Here is a 13,669-nt window from a genome sequence, read left to right as displayed (position 1 = left end):
GGTGAAGGCTAAATTAGACTTGAATAATTGTCTTCCCACTTACATTTTCCAGTTACATCTGGCCCCCAGGACTATCCTTTTGTACCAGAATATTTCTGTCTTGGCAGATTCTGAACCTCAGCTGAGCAGCCCGTTTAGCCATAGACTGTCTCTGGCTCTTTCTTCCTGATGTCAGGTACAGGACGATGGATCAGGGAAACCTCTCACTCTTTATGAATCTCTCTTCAAGCTCCTTGAAATCTACTTTCCCTAAAAAGCTTCAGACTAAGTCCTCCCACCCAGCCTTTCTTGTTACCCCATTCCCTCAAGTCACTAACTCTCCTGTTCGTAATCATCCACTGAATTCTAATTGTCTGCTCCCTGAAAACTTGCATATATATATATATGTAGGCAAGACCCCGTCTCTATTTTAAAAAGGTCTCGCTCTGTTACCCAGGCTGAAATACAGTGATGCAATCAGACCTCACTGTAATCTTAACTCTTAGGCTCAAGGGATCCTCCCGCCTCAGCCTCCTGAGTAGCTGGGACTGCAGGTGTGCATGCACTGCCATGCCTGGCTAATTTTTTAATTTTTTTTTTTAAGATAGGATCTCACTTTGTTACCTAGGCTAGTCTTGCATTCCTGGTCTCAAGTGATCCTCCCATCTCAGCCTGCCAGAGCACTAAGATTACAGGTGTTGAGCCACAATGCCTGGCAATAAATGTCACTAACGCTAAGACCATGTTACACTCTCGTATCTAGAGTTCCAGCCAGATGAGGGTTATTCCAGCTCCACGTAGAATTTTCAGGAAGGAAAACCTTTGCCATACGGTTGAAACTGGGCAACCAGCTGGCCTCATCAGGGCAGTAGACATGGTTTGGCCAGTAAGGGCTTTAAAATAATTTAAATTTGAACACCATCAGTCGGGTCTTCTGTTCTCCAGTTCACTACACTCACAGCATTTCCTATTGTTTTATAATAGGCTTTTTTTTTTTTTTTTTTTTTGATACAGAGTCTTGCTCTGTCACCCAGGCTGGAGTTCAATGTGGGATCTCAGCTCACTGCAACCTCCACCTCCAGGGCTCAAGCGATTCTCATGCCTCAGGCTCCCCAGTAGCTGGGATTACAGCCACGCACCACCATGCCCAGCTAATCTTTTGTAGAGACGGGGTTTTGTCATGTTGCCCAGGCTAGTCTTGAACTCCTGAGCTCAGGCAATCTGCCCGCCCTCAGCCTCCCAAAGTGCTAGGATTACAGGCGCGAGCCACCACACCTGGCCTATAGTAGGCATTTTAAATGACTTTCCTACCTTGCCTTTCAAAGTATTTGAATTTGCACTGGCATAGTGGTAAATTTGGGTGGGAATCTCTCCACCGATTACCTACCCTCCCTGATTCAGGATAATGTGGCATAATTAGTGTCAATTAAAGCAACTTGACCCAAACATATCTTTTGTTAATTGAGATTTAATAAACATAAAAAATGACTTAAAGGATGACCAGCTGTCTGGGTTTGTCCAGCACTGGGAGAGCTCCAGGGTGTAGGGGTTTAAGTGCTAGAACCAAGAAAGCCCCAAGCAAGCCAGGATCAAGTGGGTCACCCTACGAGTGGCTTCGAGTGTTACTGCCTTCAAGTTCTGGAGAACCAGCCAGTCCTTCACTAAAGCATAATCTCGTTGAACTCAGTGAGGTCTCTGATACAAATTCAACTCTCAAATCACCTCACCCTCTGAAGCAGGGAAATCAGGGCAGACAAGTATCCAAAAGTCCACTTCCCTTCCCACCTTACCAGGAGCTGAGAGTCTGTGTTTGCGACATCATTCATATTTTTCTGACCTTCCTGATTCTGCTCTTCTTCCAACCCCCACTCCCCACCCTGGTACAGCAAATGAAAAGTATGAAACGTTCTTGAATCAAGCCAGGAAAAACACAGACAAAGAGTATAACAAATGTGAAACGCTCGATCACTTTGACATAATAACTGAGGAAGTGCCAGAGGACGAGCCTGCTGAGGTAAGACAGCTCCAGCCTGCGCGGGATGCCTGTGCAGAAGGGCAGTGCATGCAGAGTGCACAGGAGTTGTGTGCAGAGGGCGCTGTGTGCAGAGTGTGTGGGGTGCGTGTGCAGAAGGGCACTGCGTGCAGAAGCCCAGGGGCAAGGACATGGTCTCTGAGGTACAGAAAGGAGAAAGACAGAGATAAAGCAAAGAAGCAGGAAGCTAGGAAAGGCAAGATGAGCCCAGGAGGTGAGTTATCAGATGGCTGACCTATTAAGGTTTTTGGACTTCATCCTGAGGGCAATGAGAGGTGTGGCCCAATCGACTTCGCATCTTTAAGAGATCCCTCTGGCTGCCATGTGGAGCTCTGAGGGGACAGGAACTTGGGGATGATGAGAGTAGATTCGAGAGATCAGTTTTTTTTAGAAGCTGATGGAGGGCCAGGTGCAGTGGCCCATTCCTATAATCCCAGTACTTTGAGAAGCCAAGGATGGCCTGAGGCCAGGAATTTGAGACCAGCCTGGGCAACATGGTGAAACTCCAACTCTACAATTTTTTTAAGCTGTTGGAGTAATTCTAGGTGAGAGATGGTGGTGCTGTAAGCAAGGTGATGACAGTGGAGACAGGGCGAACTGGGTGGGTTCAAGGAATATTCCAGAAGTGGAAGGGTCAAGACTTAGGGATTGATTGGATATGGGCATGGAATGGAGGGGACCTCTAAGTCTTGCTTGGATGACAAGGTAAGGAGGGGGACTGAGACAGGCAACTCAGGAGGAGAAGCGAGGTCTTGGTGGGAGGGGAGGGAAAGGAAAGGAGTTCAGCTACTTTCAATGGCTACCGAATGTGAGATTCATCTGCGTGGAGCAGCCAGTAGGGAACTGGAGGCACCACTGGGCACCTCGGGGAGAGAGAGAGGTTGGAGGAAGTGACTTGAGAGTCATCAGATGATCATTGCAATCACAGGAAATGGGGAGATTCCCTAGGAAGTGTGTCTAGTGAGCAGGAAAAAAGGCAGATTCAGAATGCAGCCCCAAAATACCCCAGCATCTGAGTAGGGGAGAGGGGTGGCCAAAAGATTCTGGAAAAGTCAGGAGCATGTGGTGCCACAGAGGTGGGAACCAAGCGAGGGTCTCTGGAGAAGAGAGCTTCTCAGCTTGTAAATAAAGGCTGGGATAGGAAGACAAAAATCCCAGTATGTCCTCCCTCATCACCCCTGAAAGTCCTGTTTTAACAGTCTATTCCTGACCATGACAGCTGCCATCCCCCTGTGGTCTTCTTTCCAAATGCAAATGTGCATAAGAATATTGTTCTAAAAAAGAATCATATATGTGGCTAGAGAGCCCTTAGGTTGGTTAAGAGGGGGCTGTAATGTGGGGGAGAAAGGTGTCATGGGAGAGACTGGGAGCACCAAAGCCCACCGGCGATTATCTGTTTTGCAGAAGCCTGATTTAAGTACAAGATGCTAAAAGTGAACCTTAGCACCAAAGATGATCATAATTAATAACATCAGTTACCATTTATTGGACTCTTATACTAAGCCTGTGCCACACTGTTAACGTGCACTGTTACCTTGTTAAATCCTCCCACAATGAGGGTAGGGGGAGAATGGTGCCACTGTCATCTAAATTTTAGTTTTACAGAGGTGAAGTGCGTGTCCCAAGGCAAGCACAGAGCTAGGATTTGAAACCAGGCCTGCCCAGCTGCTAAGATGGTGCCCTTAGCCTCTGCCTTCTCCTGCCAGCCCCAGGCTGCCCACTGGAAGCAATGATGTGTCTCCACCTGCTTATCGGGTTCCCAGGCTGCACCTTATCAAAGCCTAGGAGAGCAGTGGGGTGGGGTTTCTGTGAATATGATGGTACGTGCAGAGCCAAGCTGGTTCCCTTGGATAGCGCAGGGTGGACCACTCGTGGCTCAGGAGCCAAGCACAGAGTTGGCTTTGCTACTCTAGAATCCAGACAACTGGGAAGGCTGTCAGCAGGCGCTGTTCCTCTCCCAATTTGTCACACTTCCACTCTCACCTCCTGTGCCTCACTGTGGGCCATGGCACACATTAACCTTCCCTACTGGGCCCTAGACTTAAGGATTAGCCTTTTTCAAACAGTATTTCTCAACCTTTTCCATTATCACTCCCTAAAAATCCATTTTAGACCTTTTTTCCTAATACTCCCCATGAAATATTTGTATTTATTATATACAAAATGGAATCTCCTTGAATAGTTTGACATATACTTTTTAACTTTTTATTTTGAAATAATTATATATTTACAGGGAATTGAAAAAAAAAAGGGTTTTCCCAGCAGTAACATCTCGTATAACTATAGTACAACATCAAATCCATGAAATTGACATTGGTACAAGCCACAGAGCTTATTCGGATTTCACCACTTTTACATGCATGTTTGTATGTGTGTGGTGTAGTTCTGTGCAATTTTATCGCATGTAGATTTGTGAACCCACCACCGCAATTAAGATCCATAACTATTCCATTACTACCAGGATTCCTCATGCTTCTTAGGGAAATAAAATTAAAAACAAAATCTCCTTCCAACCCAGAAAATCTATCCACAAAGGTAGAAGAGAAAGAAAACAATTTTATTATTGAATAAGCATTAAACCAGAATGTGATGCCCATCACAGGCAATCTGCTGGGAGATTACAAAGACAGAAGGAAGTCTGCCCCTCCTATATAGCCAACCAGATCCAAGCCATTTCATTCATGTTCTCAGAGTAAAAAATAGCTAGTCTCAAGTAAGAGGACTTGACACCATCATTTGTCACACATAGTTTATCCTAAATCGACATGGTAATTGAGGTGACCAACTGTGTTAGCTAATTGACTTTATCCAAAGGAAAAACAAACTTGTCTTTCTGTCAGGGCCCCATGGAAGCTAGGCTCCCATCCTCTCACAGAAACTGGGAGTAGGGACTTCACCTTTCTTGTTGATTACATGTCAAAGAGATGGTTCCCAGGTCCTTGAGAAAGACATTTCTGGGTCCTAAAGCTGGCAAGAGGCTTATTTCACTTTTAAAAAGATTTATCTACATTTCAAAGAGATAACATTTCAAAGAACTTAAAATTACAAATGTTCTAAACTAAATAAGGGGAGGAAGAGAAGTCTCTTCCCTTATTTTCAACAAGGAGAACTAAGCCTCATTTTCCATTTGTGTTTGGCCTTACATGTGCCCAGGTTATAACCACACCCACCCCTCTCTCCCTGTCCCTTACCTCTGGCAGCCACCCATCTGTTCTCCATCTTGAGCCTTTTGTTATTTCAAGAATGTTGTATAAATGGAATCATACAGCACATTGCCTTTTGAGATTGGCTTTTTTCATTCCACATAATGCCCTTCTAATCCATTCAAGTTGCACACCTCAATAATTCATTCCCTTTTACTGCTGAGTATTCCATGGTGTGGATATACCAATTTGCTTGCCCTCCCCACGCCCTTCCCAGGAAAAATGTGATGCTTTAAACATACTGTGTATCTGTTTATGTTCTGTGGCTCTTTGGAGGCCACAAACCATTGTAATATTTAAGATATTTTCCACCACCCTCCAAGAACTAATTTTTGCCTCTTTAGGGGTGATATTGTCCCTGTTGAGAATGCATGTTCCTAAAGAATTTGCTAACTTGCTCTTCTCTCTTGCTTCAGGTAAGTGCTCATCTCCAGATGGAGGTAGAAAGACTTATAGTCCAAAGCTATGTCCTAGAACATCAGAAAACAACCACTCCTGATCCTATGGATGACACCTGCTTCAGCCATCGGAGTCGCCACAAACTGGCCAAGTGAGTGGTTTCCAGTGACCACCCTTCTGTGCTGTGCTTGTTTCAGAGTGTAGCAGAGCAAGCAGTGCTGCCTCGTGCAGCACACTCCCTGAAACACTGGCTGATCATCTCGCAATGAAATCCACTCTCCTCATTTATCCGCCATCCCCTAGCATCAAGCCAACCAGGCAGGTTTCTGCCTCTTAGAGTGAGAACATTACAGCTATGTCTAATGGACAGGCTCCGCTTCAGATCCATAAGGGCCCACGCTGAACATGTTCTGAGAATAATGGCCAAAACAGTGGTGTGAATCTCTGGGGGAGTTAACGTTGTTTCTAGTCTCCGTTTGGGTAGCCATTGGTTGTTCTCCACTCTGGAGAATAAAATTGTGCACAGGAGGTAGAAAAAAAAAATCAGACTGTCTCAGTTTTGGAAAAGTAGCCTTCCAGGTTTGAAAGTGACTGGTAAGGTCTATTAACCATTTCAGAGTCCAGCTGCCAGAGTACATCCTGGACTTTGGCTACGTCATCCTTGGCGAAGTCCGAACCCACATCATCAAGATCATCAACAACAGTCGCTTTCCAGTGTCATTCCACGCAGACAAGCGTGTCCTTCATGAGACAGGTACCCAGGCTGGGGAAACCCTTTCCTATTACGCTTGGTCATTTCTCGCAAGGAACTCATCAGTACTGTCCTCCTGGAGCAGCATTTGTGCCTCTGGGATCAGCTAAAAGGATTCTTGGGCTATTCAGTGATCCTTTGAGCAGTCATTCTGACCCAGTGGGGGCTTTCTCTAGAGCAGCTCTTGTTTGCTGTTTCTCTTTCCCACTAAGAAATTTTTTTTTGTCTTGGTCCAGGATTCAGTACTGAGCTAGATCGTGTAAAGAATCTGCCTCATTGTGAAACGGAAATATTTGAAGTGAGATTTGACCCACAGGGGGCCAATCTTCCTGTTGGAAGCAAAGAAGTCATTCTGCCCATCAAGGTACAATGCACCACTGGGCCCACCCGGCCCTGCAGGTTTCCAGCTCTGCTTGCTGATGGCCCCTGGGATAATCCAGTTATTATGTCAGAGCCATGATTCTTCCTTTCTCCAACACCATGCCACATGATAACTGCAGTTTATACCCTCTCTAGGTGGTTGGAGGGCCAACAGTTCACATCTGTCTCCAAGCCAAGGTGACCATTCCAACCATGACTCTCTCTCATGGAAAAGTGGACTTTGCCACAATTCAGTGTGGACAGTGCCTAGTGGAAACTATTCAGCTCTCCAATCATCTCCAAGTCCCTTGTGAATGGTTCGTCCAGAGCCAAAAGCCTGTTGACAAGGTAAATGAGCTGTGGCCCATTGGTCCTCCTTTCTCCATCTCCATTTCAGCCAGATTTATAACTCTAGGTCTTGGCGCTCATCATTTCAATCTCCTGCTCAAAGACTTTCAGTGGCAACCATTGCCTTCTGAATAAAACCTGGGCCCTTAGCCCAGCACTTGAGGTCCTATCAGGCCATGCTGTTGGGCGGAATGTCTTATTCATCTTTGTACCTCTGGTATCTACACATTCCCCGATACCCGAGAGGTACTCAGGAAATGTGGGTTGTGTGAGTGGAAGGTGCATGAACTCATTTTCCATAGAAGATGATCTAATTGTCTAATATTTATAAACCAGCTGGAGAAACACATGCCGAAGTACTTAAGACAGAAACTACGTGCTGAATTAAAGCCAAAGACACGGATCTTCGAAATCCAGCCCATTTCTGGAGTCTTGGATCCTGGTGAGAAGTCCAATGTGCAAGTGAAATTCATGCCAAAAGAAGAGGTGAGCTTTAAAGAAACGTGGCTTCATTTAGATTCTCTGGACCTCTTTGAGCTTTACTCAAAGTCCATGCTTGTTTGGGTCTCAAAGGCTTTCAGTAGCCTGCGCCTTGCTTTTCTGAATATGGCATCTCAAGCACTTCTGGTTCACATAGGAGCTGTGTGGCCTGGCGGTCTGGAATCGTCAGACTAACACATCAGTTTTTATCAGAAGGCCTGGGTTAGTAGCCTTCTGCCTCTGCACACTTACATGCTTTGTGTCTTTGAGGAAATTACTTAGCCTCATTCAGTCTCAGTTCACCCATAGATAAAAGAAAAAATAGTAATGTTGCATATCAAAAGTCCTTATTGAAATTCTGAAACCCAGTAAGATCCAAAACTGAGGGTGGGGGGTTTGAGATTTCATAAGCTTCACACTAAAACTCATTTGGCAGAAAAATCTCGTCTAAACTGACATGACACCATTCAACCTTTATTTGTACCACTTAGTTTTCAGAGTCAAGCCTTGCCAACAACTGTTAATGTGTTTGATTACAGGGGACCTGCCCCAGACCCTGCTGAGGGTATTAGGTAACATAGGGTATATGCACTGTGTTTACTATTTTAAAAATCTGAATTTGAAAGTATCTGGCCCTTGGGTTTCAGATAACTTGTTGTCAACCTGTAGTGACTACCTCCTAAGGTCATTTTGAAGATTAAATTCACAGTATTGAATAAAGTACACAGCATGCTGCTCTATGTAAGTAAGTCTCTCAATAACTATTAACTATTATCATCAGTAGTCGTGAAAAGTGCGTCCCAGTAGATGGCCTCCTGGAGCCTCATAAATGTTTATTTTGTGAACATAATCAACTCAAAGCTACTTCTGACCAGGAACACAGTAAAATTAATAAAATCCTCGAACCAGAGAGAATCTCAAGAGGTTGCACTGTAAAGACTTTTATTCAAAGCCTGAGGCACTTGGGAAATATATTTTTCTCTATTCTGTTATTTTAAAAGAAAAATTGATCTGTGTTTTATAGAAGAGCTATGGTTAACTCCCACTTTCCTTGTAATCACTTTGAGGAAATGCTTAAGCACCTTCAGTGAGAAAGAGAAAAAGCAAACGACTTCCTATCTCATTCTAAAATAAAACCCATGTTTTTATCATTATCAAAATCTTCCCAGTCCATTTAAAAGAAAATTAGTAATGTGTTTGTCATTCTTAAAGAGTCTTAAAATTTTCAAAGGGTTTACTCAGGATTGTGGATTTTTTTCCATTACTTAATGAGGGAAATATAGTAAAAAAAAAAATAGATTTGTTCAAGCAGTTTCATGAATGTTGAGTTGGAATTGGTCAAAGTTAATAAAATGTTTCCACCAATTAAGAGAGAAATTTATTAGCTGTATACAAGGAATTGGTTAGCCCTGCAGCCCATACAATCCATATATCTGCATCATCATCAACATCAGCAGCGCCACAAAATCAATGACATCCACACCAACAATTCTTAGGCATCATAACATGTTCAAGACAATGAAGGAAATGTTTTAGAAAGATTTCCATAAGCAGCGATTAAAATATAGAAGTTTGAATCATAAGGTACTAAGCCCATAACTATAGAGAAACCCTTCTTAGCCAATAATTTACCTTATTGTGTCCAGAAATAGATATTTCTGTGTGTATGTCTGTATACATTCCATCCATTTGTTTTTTCCCCTTCAAGCTAAGATAGGAGGTCTTCAAATTGTGATTTGCATAATTTCCACTCAAACAAAGCCACGAGTCCAGCTATACCAGAATAACCTAGGCATCTGGTTAAAAATGCTGAATCCCAGCCTTACTCTGCCCCTACAGAGTCAGGATTTCTAGGGATGGAATCTGAGGATCTGCATGTTTGATAGGTTCCCCAGTGAAATCAGACTAGGAACTATGGGATGGAATGTAGATTTGGGTACCATTTTGAGAAAACATGTGAGTGGTTATGATATCACTATTAACCAGTATCTGGTTGTAATTGTATCTGATGAACTGAATGCCCCAGCTCTGGCATTCTGCCAAACTCTGGGAAAATACACAAAGTACGCACTTCAGAATCATCACTCCTCAGGAGCAAGGGAGCTGGGGTTTTTTTACCATAAATCCCCAGAGTCATTGCTTGATAACTAATTCCAGATGGTATCATTTCCCTGGCATTTCTGCCCTGACCTCCCCTGCCCATGGGCAGCAGGGTCCATGAAATGAGAACCTTCAGGCCCAGAGGTGCAGACAGTGGCAGATGGAAGCCTGAGCACACTGGAAGATCGAAGGGATGTGACAGTGACACTCAGAGGGCTTGCTACAAATGATGAAGCACTTGATACAAGTGCTAGAATGCTAGATACCCAGAATTTATTTGATATCTAGCACTTGGTACGATGCCTGGCATGCTAAATACCCAGTACTTATGTTAATTTGGTAATATAAATTACTCCTATGCAATTTTATAATAAGTTTTCTCTCTTAATCTAAATAGTAAGTTTTTTCCCCTCAGCGGTGTTTTGTTTTACATGACGTGATGGAAATAAATTCAGATGTTTGTTTTGTTTTTATGTTTTCCAGAAATTCTACAGCCAAACCCTGGTGTTTCAGATTGCCCAGAGTGCTCAAAAGCTTACTCTGCTGGCACGTGGGCAAGGTCTAGAGCCACGCCTGGAATTTAGTCCTTCAGTCCTGGATCTGGGGCCACTGCTACTTTGTGCACCTGGAGACAAGGCCGAGGTGATAGTGAAGAATCCCTGCAACTTCCCCATTGAGTTTTATTCCTTAGAATTTGATCAGCAGTATCTCATAGAAGAAAAGGTGAGTAGAGGCCAAAGCCAAGCTCTGTTTTTCTACACGTGCTGGACCCTGCTATGTACTCATGCTCTTTTCTCTGCATGCAATAACATCCTCCTGGCCTTTCCCATCTTTTCCCCCCTGAATTCTTCCTTGTCAATTTAGTGATTACTTCCCTGTAGGCTTTTCTGACCCACTTCCCTTGACCTGAGTAGAATCCTAGACATTTTAAGCAACTAATTGAAAAGCTAATGCATGTTCATGGTTAAAATGCAAACAGTGAAGAACCGTATGTAGCAACTTCCCAATATCATTGTATTTGAAGTTGAGTTACTTGTAGACAGCATGTAATTGGGTCATTTTAAAAAATATGCTCTGCCAGTCTCTGATTTTAGTTGATATATTTAGACCTTAGTTGATATATTTAGACTTTAGTTGATATATTTAGTTTACATTTAGTGTAATTATTACTATTTCAGGACTTATGTCTGCCATTGCATGTTTTGTTTTTTGGAATTTTTTTGGTTTCAGGAATTTTTTGTTTACTTTTTTCTACTTTCCTGTCAGTTGCTTCAACATTATTTAAAATTCAATTTTTATTTACCCAGAGTGTTTTTTGGGTGTATCTCTTTGTATAGCTCCTTTAGTTATTGCTGTAGGTATTATGTTATCTGTACATAACATTATAATCATTGACTGTCAATGATTAAATGTCAATCACTGTTATTGACATTTTACCAGTTCTAGTGTAATTTAGAAAACTTTCTTCCATTTAACTCCCTTCAGCCTTCCAATTTTTAATATAACTGTCTTAAATATTTTTCTTACATTAGCTAGCACTATAATTATTGTTTCAACTATCAAACATACATTTGAAGACCCCAGAGGAAAGGGAAAATGTATTATATTTGTCTCTCTTTTTACTCTCTGTTCTTTCTTCCTTTCTGATATGCCAAGATTTCTTCTTTTATTATTAATTTTCTGTTTAGAGAGCTACCTTTAGCTCTGTTGTTAGGGTATGCTGCTGATAGAAATTTCTTAGTTTTCCTTCATCTGAGAATGCCTTGACATCCCCCCTCATCCTTGAAGGATTTGTTCACTGGATATAGAATTCTGAGGTGACAGTTCTTTCATCCCTTGGAATATATGCCACTTTCTTCTGGCCTCCATGGTCTAATGAGAAATCCGATGTCATTTGAATTATTTTTTTTTCCTCTGTAGGGAAGATTTCATTTCTCTCTCACTGCCTTCAGGAATTTTTCTGTGTCTTAGTTTACAGAAGTTTGACTATAACGTGTCTTGGCATAAATTTCTTTTGGTTTATTCAGTTTGGGATTTGCTGAGTTTCTTGAATCTGTTGATCTTTATCTTCTTTCCAATTTGGAAATTTTTCAGGCATTATTCGAGTACCTTTTTCAGCCTCATGCTCTTTCTACTCTCCTTCCAGGGCTCAAATGACACTCATATTTTGTTTTGTTACGGTTTTACAGTTCTTTGAGGCTCTTTTCTTTTTTTTAAGTCTATTTTCTCTGTTATCCAGAGTAAGTAATTTCTATTATTTTATCTTCAAGTTCACTGATTCTCTTCTCCATCCATTTCATTCTGCCCATATATTGAGTTTTTATTTTGGTAACTGTATTTTTACGTTCTAAAATTTTCATTTGGTTCTTTTTTATATCTTGTGTTTCTTTGTTAAGACCTTCTTTTTTTTATTTGCTTCAAGTATGTTCATAATTGTTCACTAAAGCATTACAATGATGGCTGCTTTAGAATCTTTGAAAGATAAATAATATCACTATTACCTTGAAGTTGATATCTATTCATTTTCTTTTATCATTCAAGCTGAAATTTTCCTGGTTGTTACTATGATGAAGGATTTTTAGTTAAAACCTGGGCGTTTTTGGTATTATGTTATGAGACTCTGGACCCTATTTAAATTTTGTTTTAACTGGCCTTTTCTGAAACGACTTGGGCAAGGAGAAAGGGGCACTGCCTTCTTATTGCAAGATGCAGGTAATAGTCTAGGTTCCCTCCTTGGCCTTCTTTGACAAACAGTAAGAGGAGCTCTTCATTACTGCTGGGCAGGAGTGGTATTTCTGGCTCTCCGCAAGGCCTCCATTGATACCTTCCTGGGTGGGAGGGGCAGGAGTACCTTGTTACTGCTCTCCACACGGCCTCCACTGACTGCATGGAAAAGTAGAGGGGTAGCCGTACTATCCAGGACCACTGGGTAATGACAAAAGTTCTGACTCTCCACTAGACCTCAGCTGACACTACCCCAGCAGAGGGGAGGAAGGGCATTTCTTTACCACCAGATGGACGTGGAAGTCCAGGTTCCCTATGTGGGATTTACTGACAGATTTGGGGGGAGGTGAAGTCTTGTCACCCACTGTCAGGGAGGACACTCCTAAGATGTCTCAGACTTAACAGGTTCATTTCCTGCCCAGACCTAGAGTCAATCATTTCTCCAAGGAGCCTTTGTTCCTTTTAGTATGAAATAGCATTTAGAGATCACAGTCTGGACCACTGGATTGTGACTTTCTAGGTCTTTTTAGTAAATAGAATTAGGAAATGTGATTTTTAAGGGGGGAAAAAAATCATAACACATAATGATGTTTCAAATTCCAATTTAAGATTATAGGATTTTATCTAAATTCTTCGATGATACATTTGTTTCTGCCTTCTCTTGAAAATCATGGATATAAACTTACTCATCAATTTATCTTATAAAATATACATTTAGCCAGGCACCATTGTACACGCCTGTAATCCTAGCATTTTGGGAGGCCAAGGAAGGAGGACTGGTTGAGCTCAGGAGTTTGAGCCCAGCCTGGGCAACATAGCAAAATTCTATCTCTACAAAAAAAATACAAAATACTTTGGGAGGCCGAGGCAGGTGGATCACAAGGTCAGGAGATCAAGACCATCCTGGCTAACACGGTGAAACCCCGTCTCTACTAAAAATACAAAAAAAAATTAGCCAGGTGTAGTGGAAGGCACCTGTAGTCCCAGCTACTTGGGAGGCTGAGGCGGGGGAATGGCATGAACCCGGGAGGCGGGGGTTGCAGTGAGCTGTGATCACGCCACTGCACTCCAGCCTGGGCGACAGAGTGAGACTCTGGCTCAAAAAAAAAAAAAAAAATACAAAATAATTTAGCTGGACATGGTGGCACACACCTATAGTTCCAGCTACTCGAGAGGCTGAGGTGGGAGTTCGGTTGAGCCTGGGAGGTCGAGGCTGCAGTAAACCAAGATCATACCACTGCACTCCAGCCTGGGTGACAGAGTGAGACCCTGTCTCAAAATAAAATAAAATAA

General features: G+C 42.5%; 1 protein-coding gene across 10 annotated transcripts in view; it reads left to right on the top strand.

Moving 5' to 3' along the window:
* HYDIN (HYDIN axonemal central pair apparatus protein) overlaps positions 1-13,669 on the top strand; it is a 491,920-nt gene that overhangs the window by 326,965 nt on the left and 151,286 nt on the right. For 9 of the 10 annotated variants that reach the window (XM_055298612.2, XM_063611543.1, XM_055298611.2 and 6 more), the window contains 7 exons: positions 1,866-1,993; positions 5,631-5,764; positions 6,231-6,367; positions 6,601-6,728; positions 6,881-7,072; positions 7,409-7,558; positions 10,136-10,375. In XM_055298612.2, coding sequence (XP_055154587.2) covers positions 1,866-1,993; positions 5,631-5,764; positions 6,231-6,367; positions 6,601-6,728; positions 6,881-7,072; positions 7,409-7,558; positions 10,136-10,375 — 1,109 coding nt within the window. Of the gene's footprint in view, positions 1-52; positions 133-1,865; positions 1,994-5,630; positions 5,765-6,230; positions 6,368-6,600; positions 6,729-6,880; positions 7,073-7,408; positions 7,559-10,135; positions 10,376-13,669 lie in introns of those variants that run through there. The other variant, XM_063611550.1, reaches the window with a different exon arrangement.

The sequence above is a fragment of the Symphalangus syndactylus genome, chromosome 11, assembly GCF_028878055.3.
Source record: "Symphalangus syndactylus isolate Jambi chromosome 11, NHGRI_mSymSyn1-v2.1_pri, whole genome shotgun sequence".
NCBI classification, from domain to species: domain Eukaryota; kingdom Metazoa; phylum Chordata; class Mammalia; order Primates; family Hylobatidae; genus Symphalangus; species Symphalangus syndactylus.
Note: the sequence above shows the minus strand (reverse complement) of the source record. Positions and strands in the feature narration are given on the sequence as shown.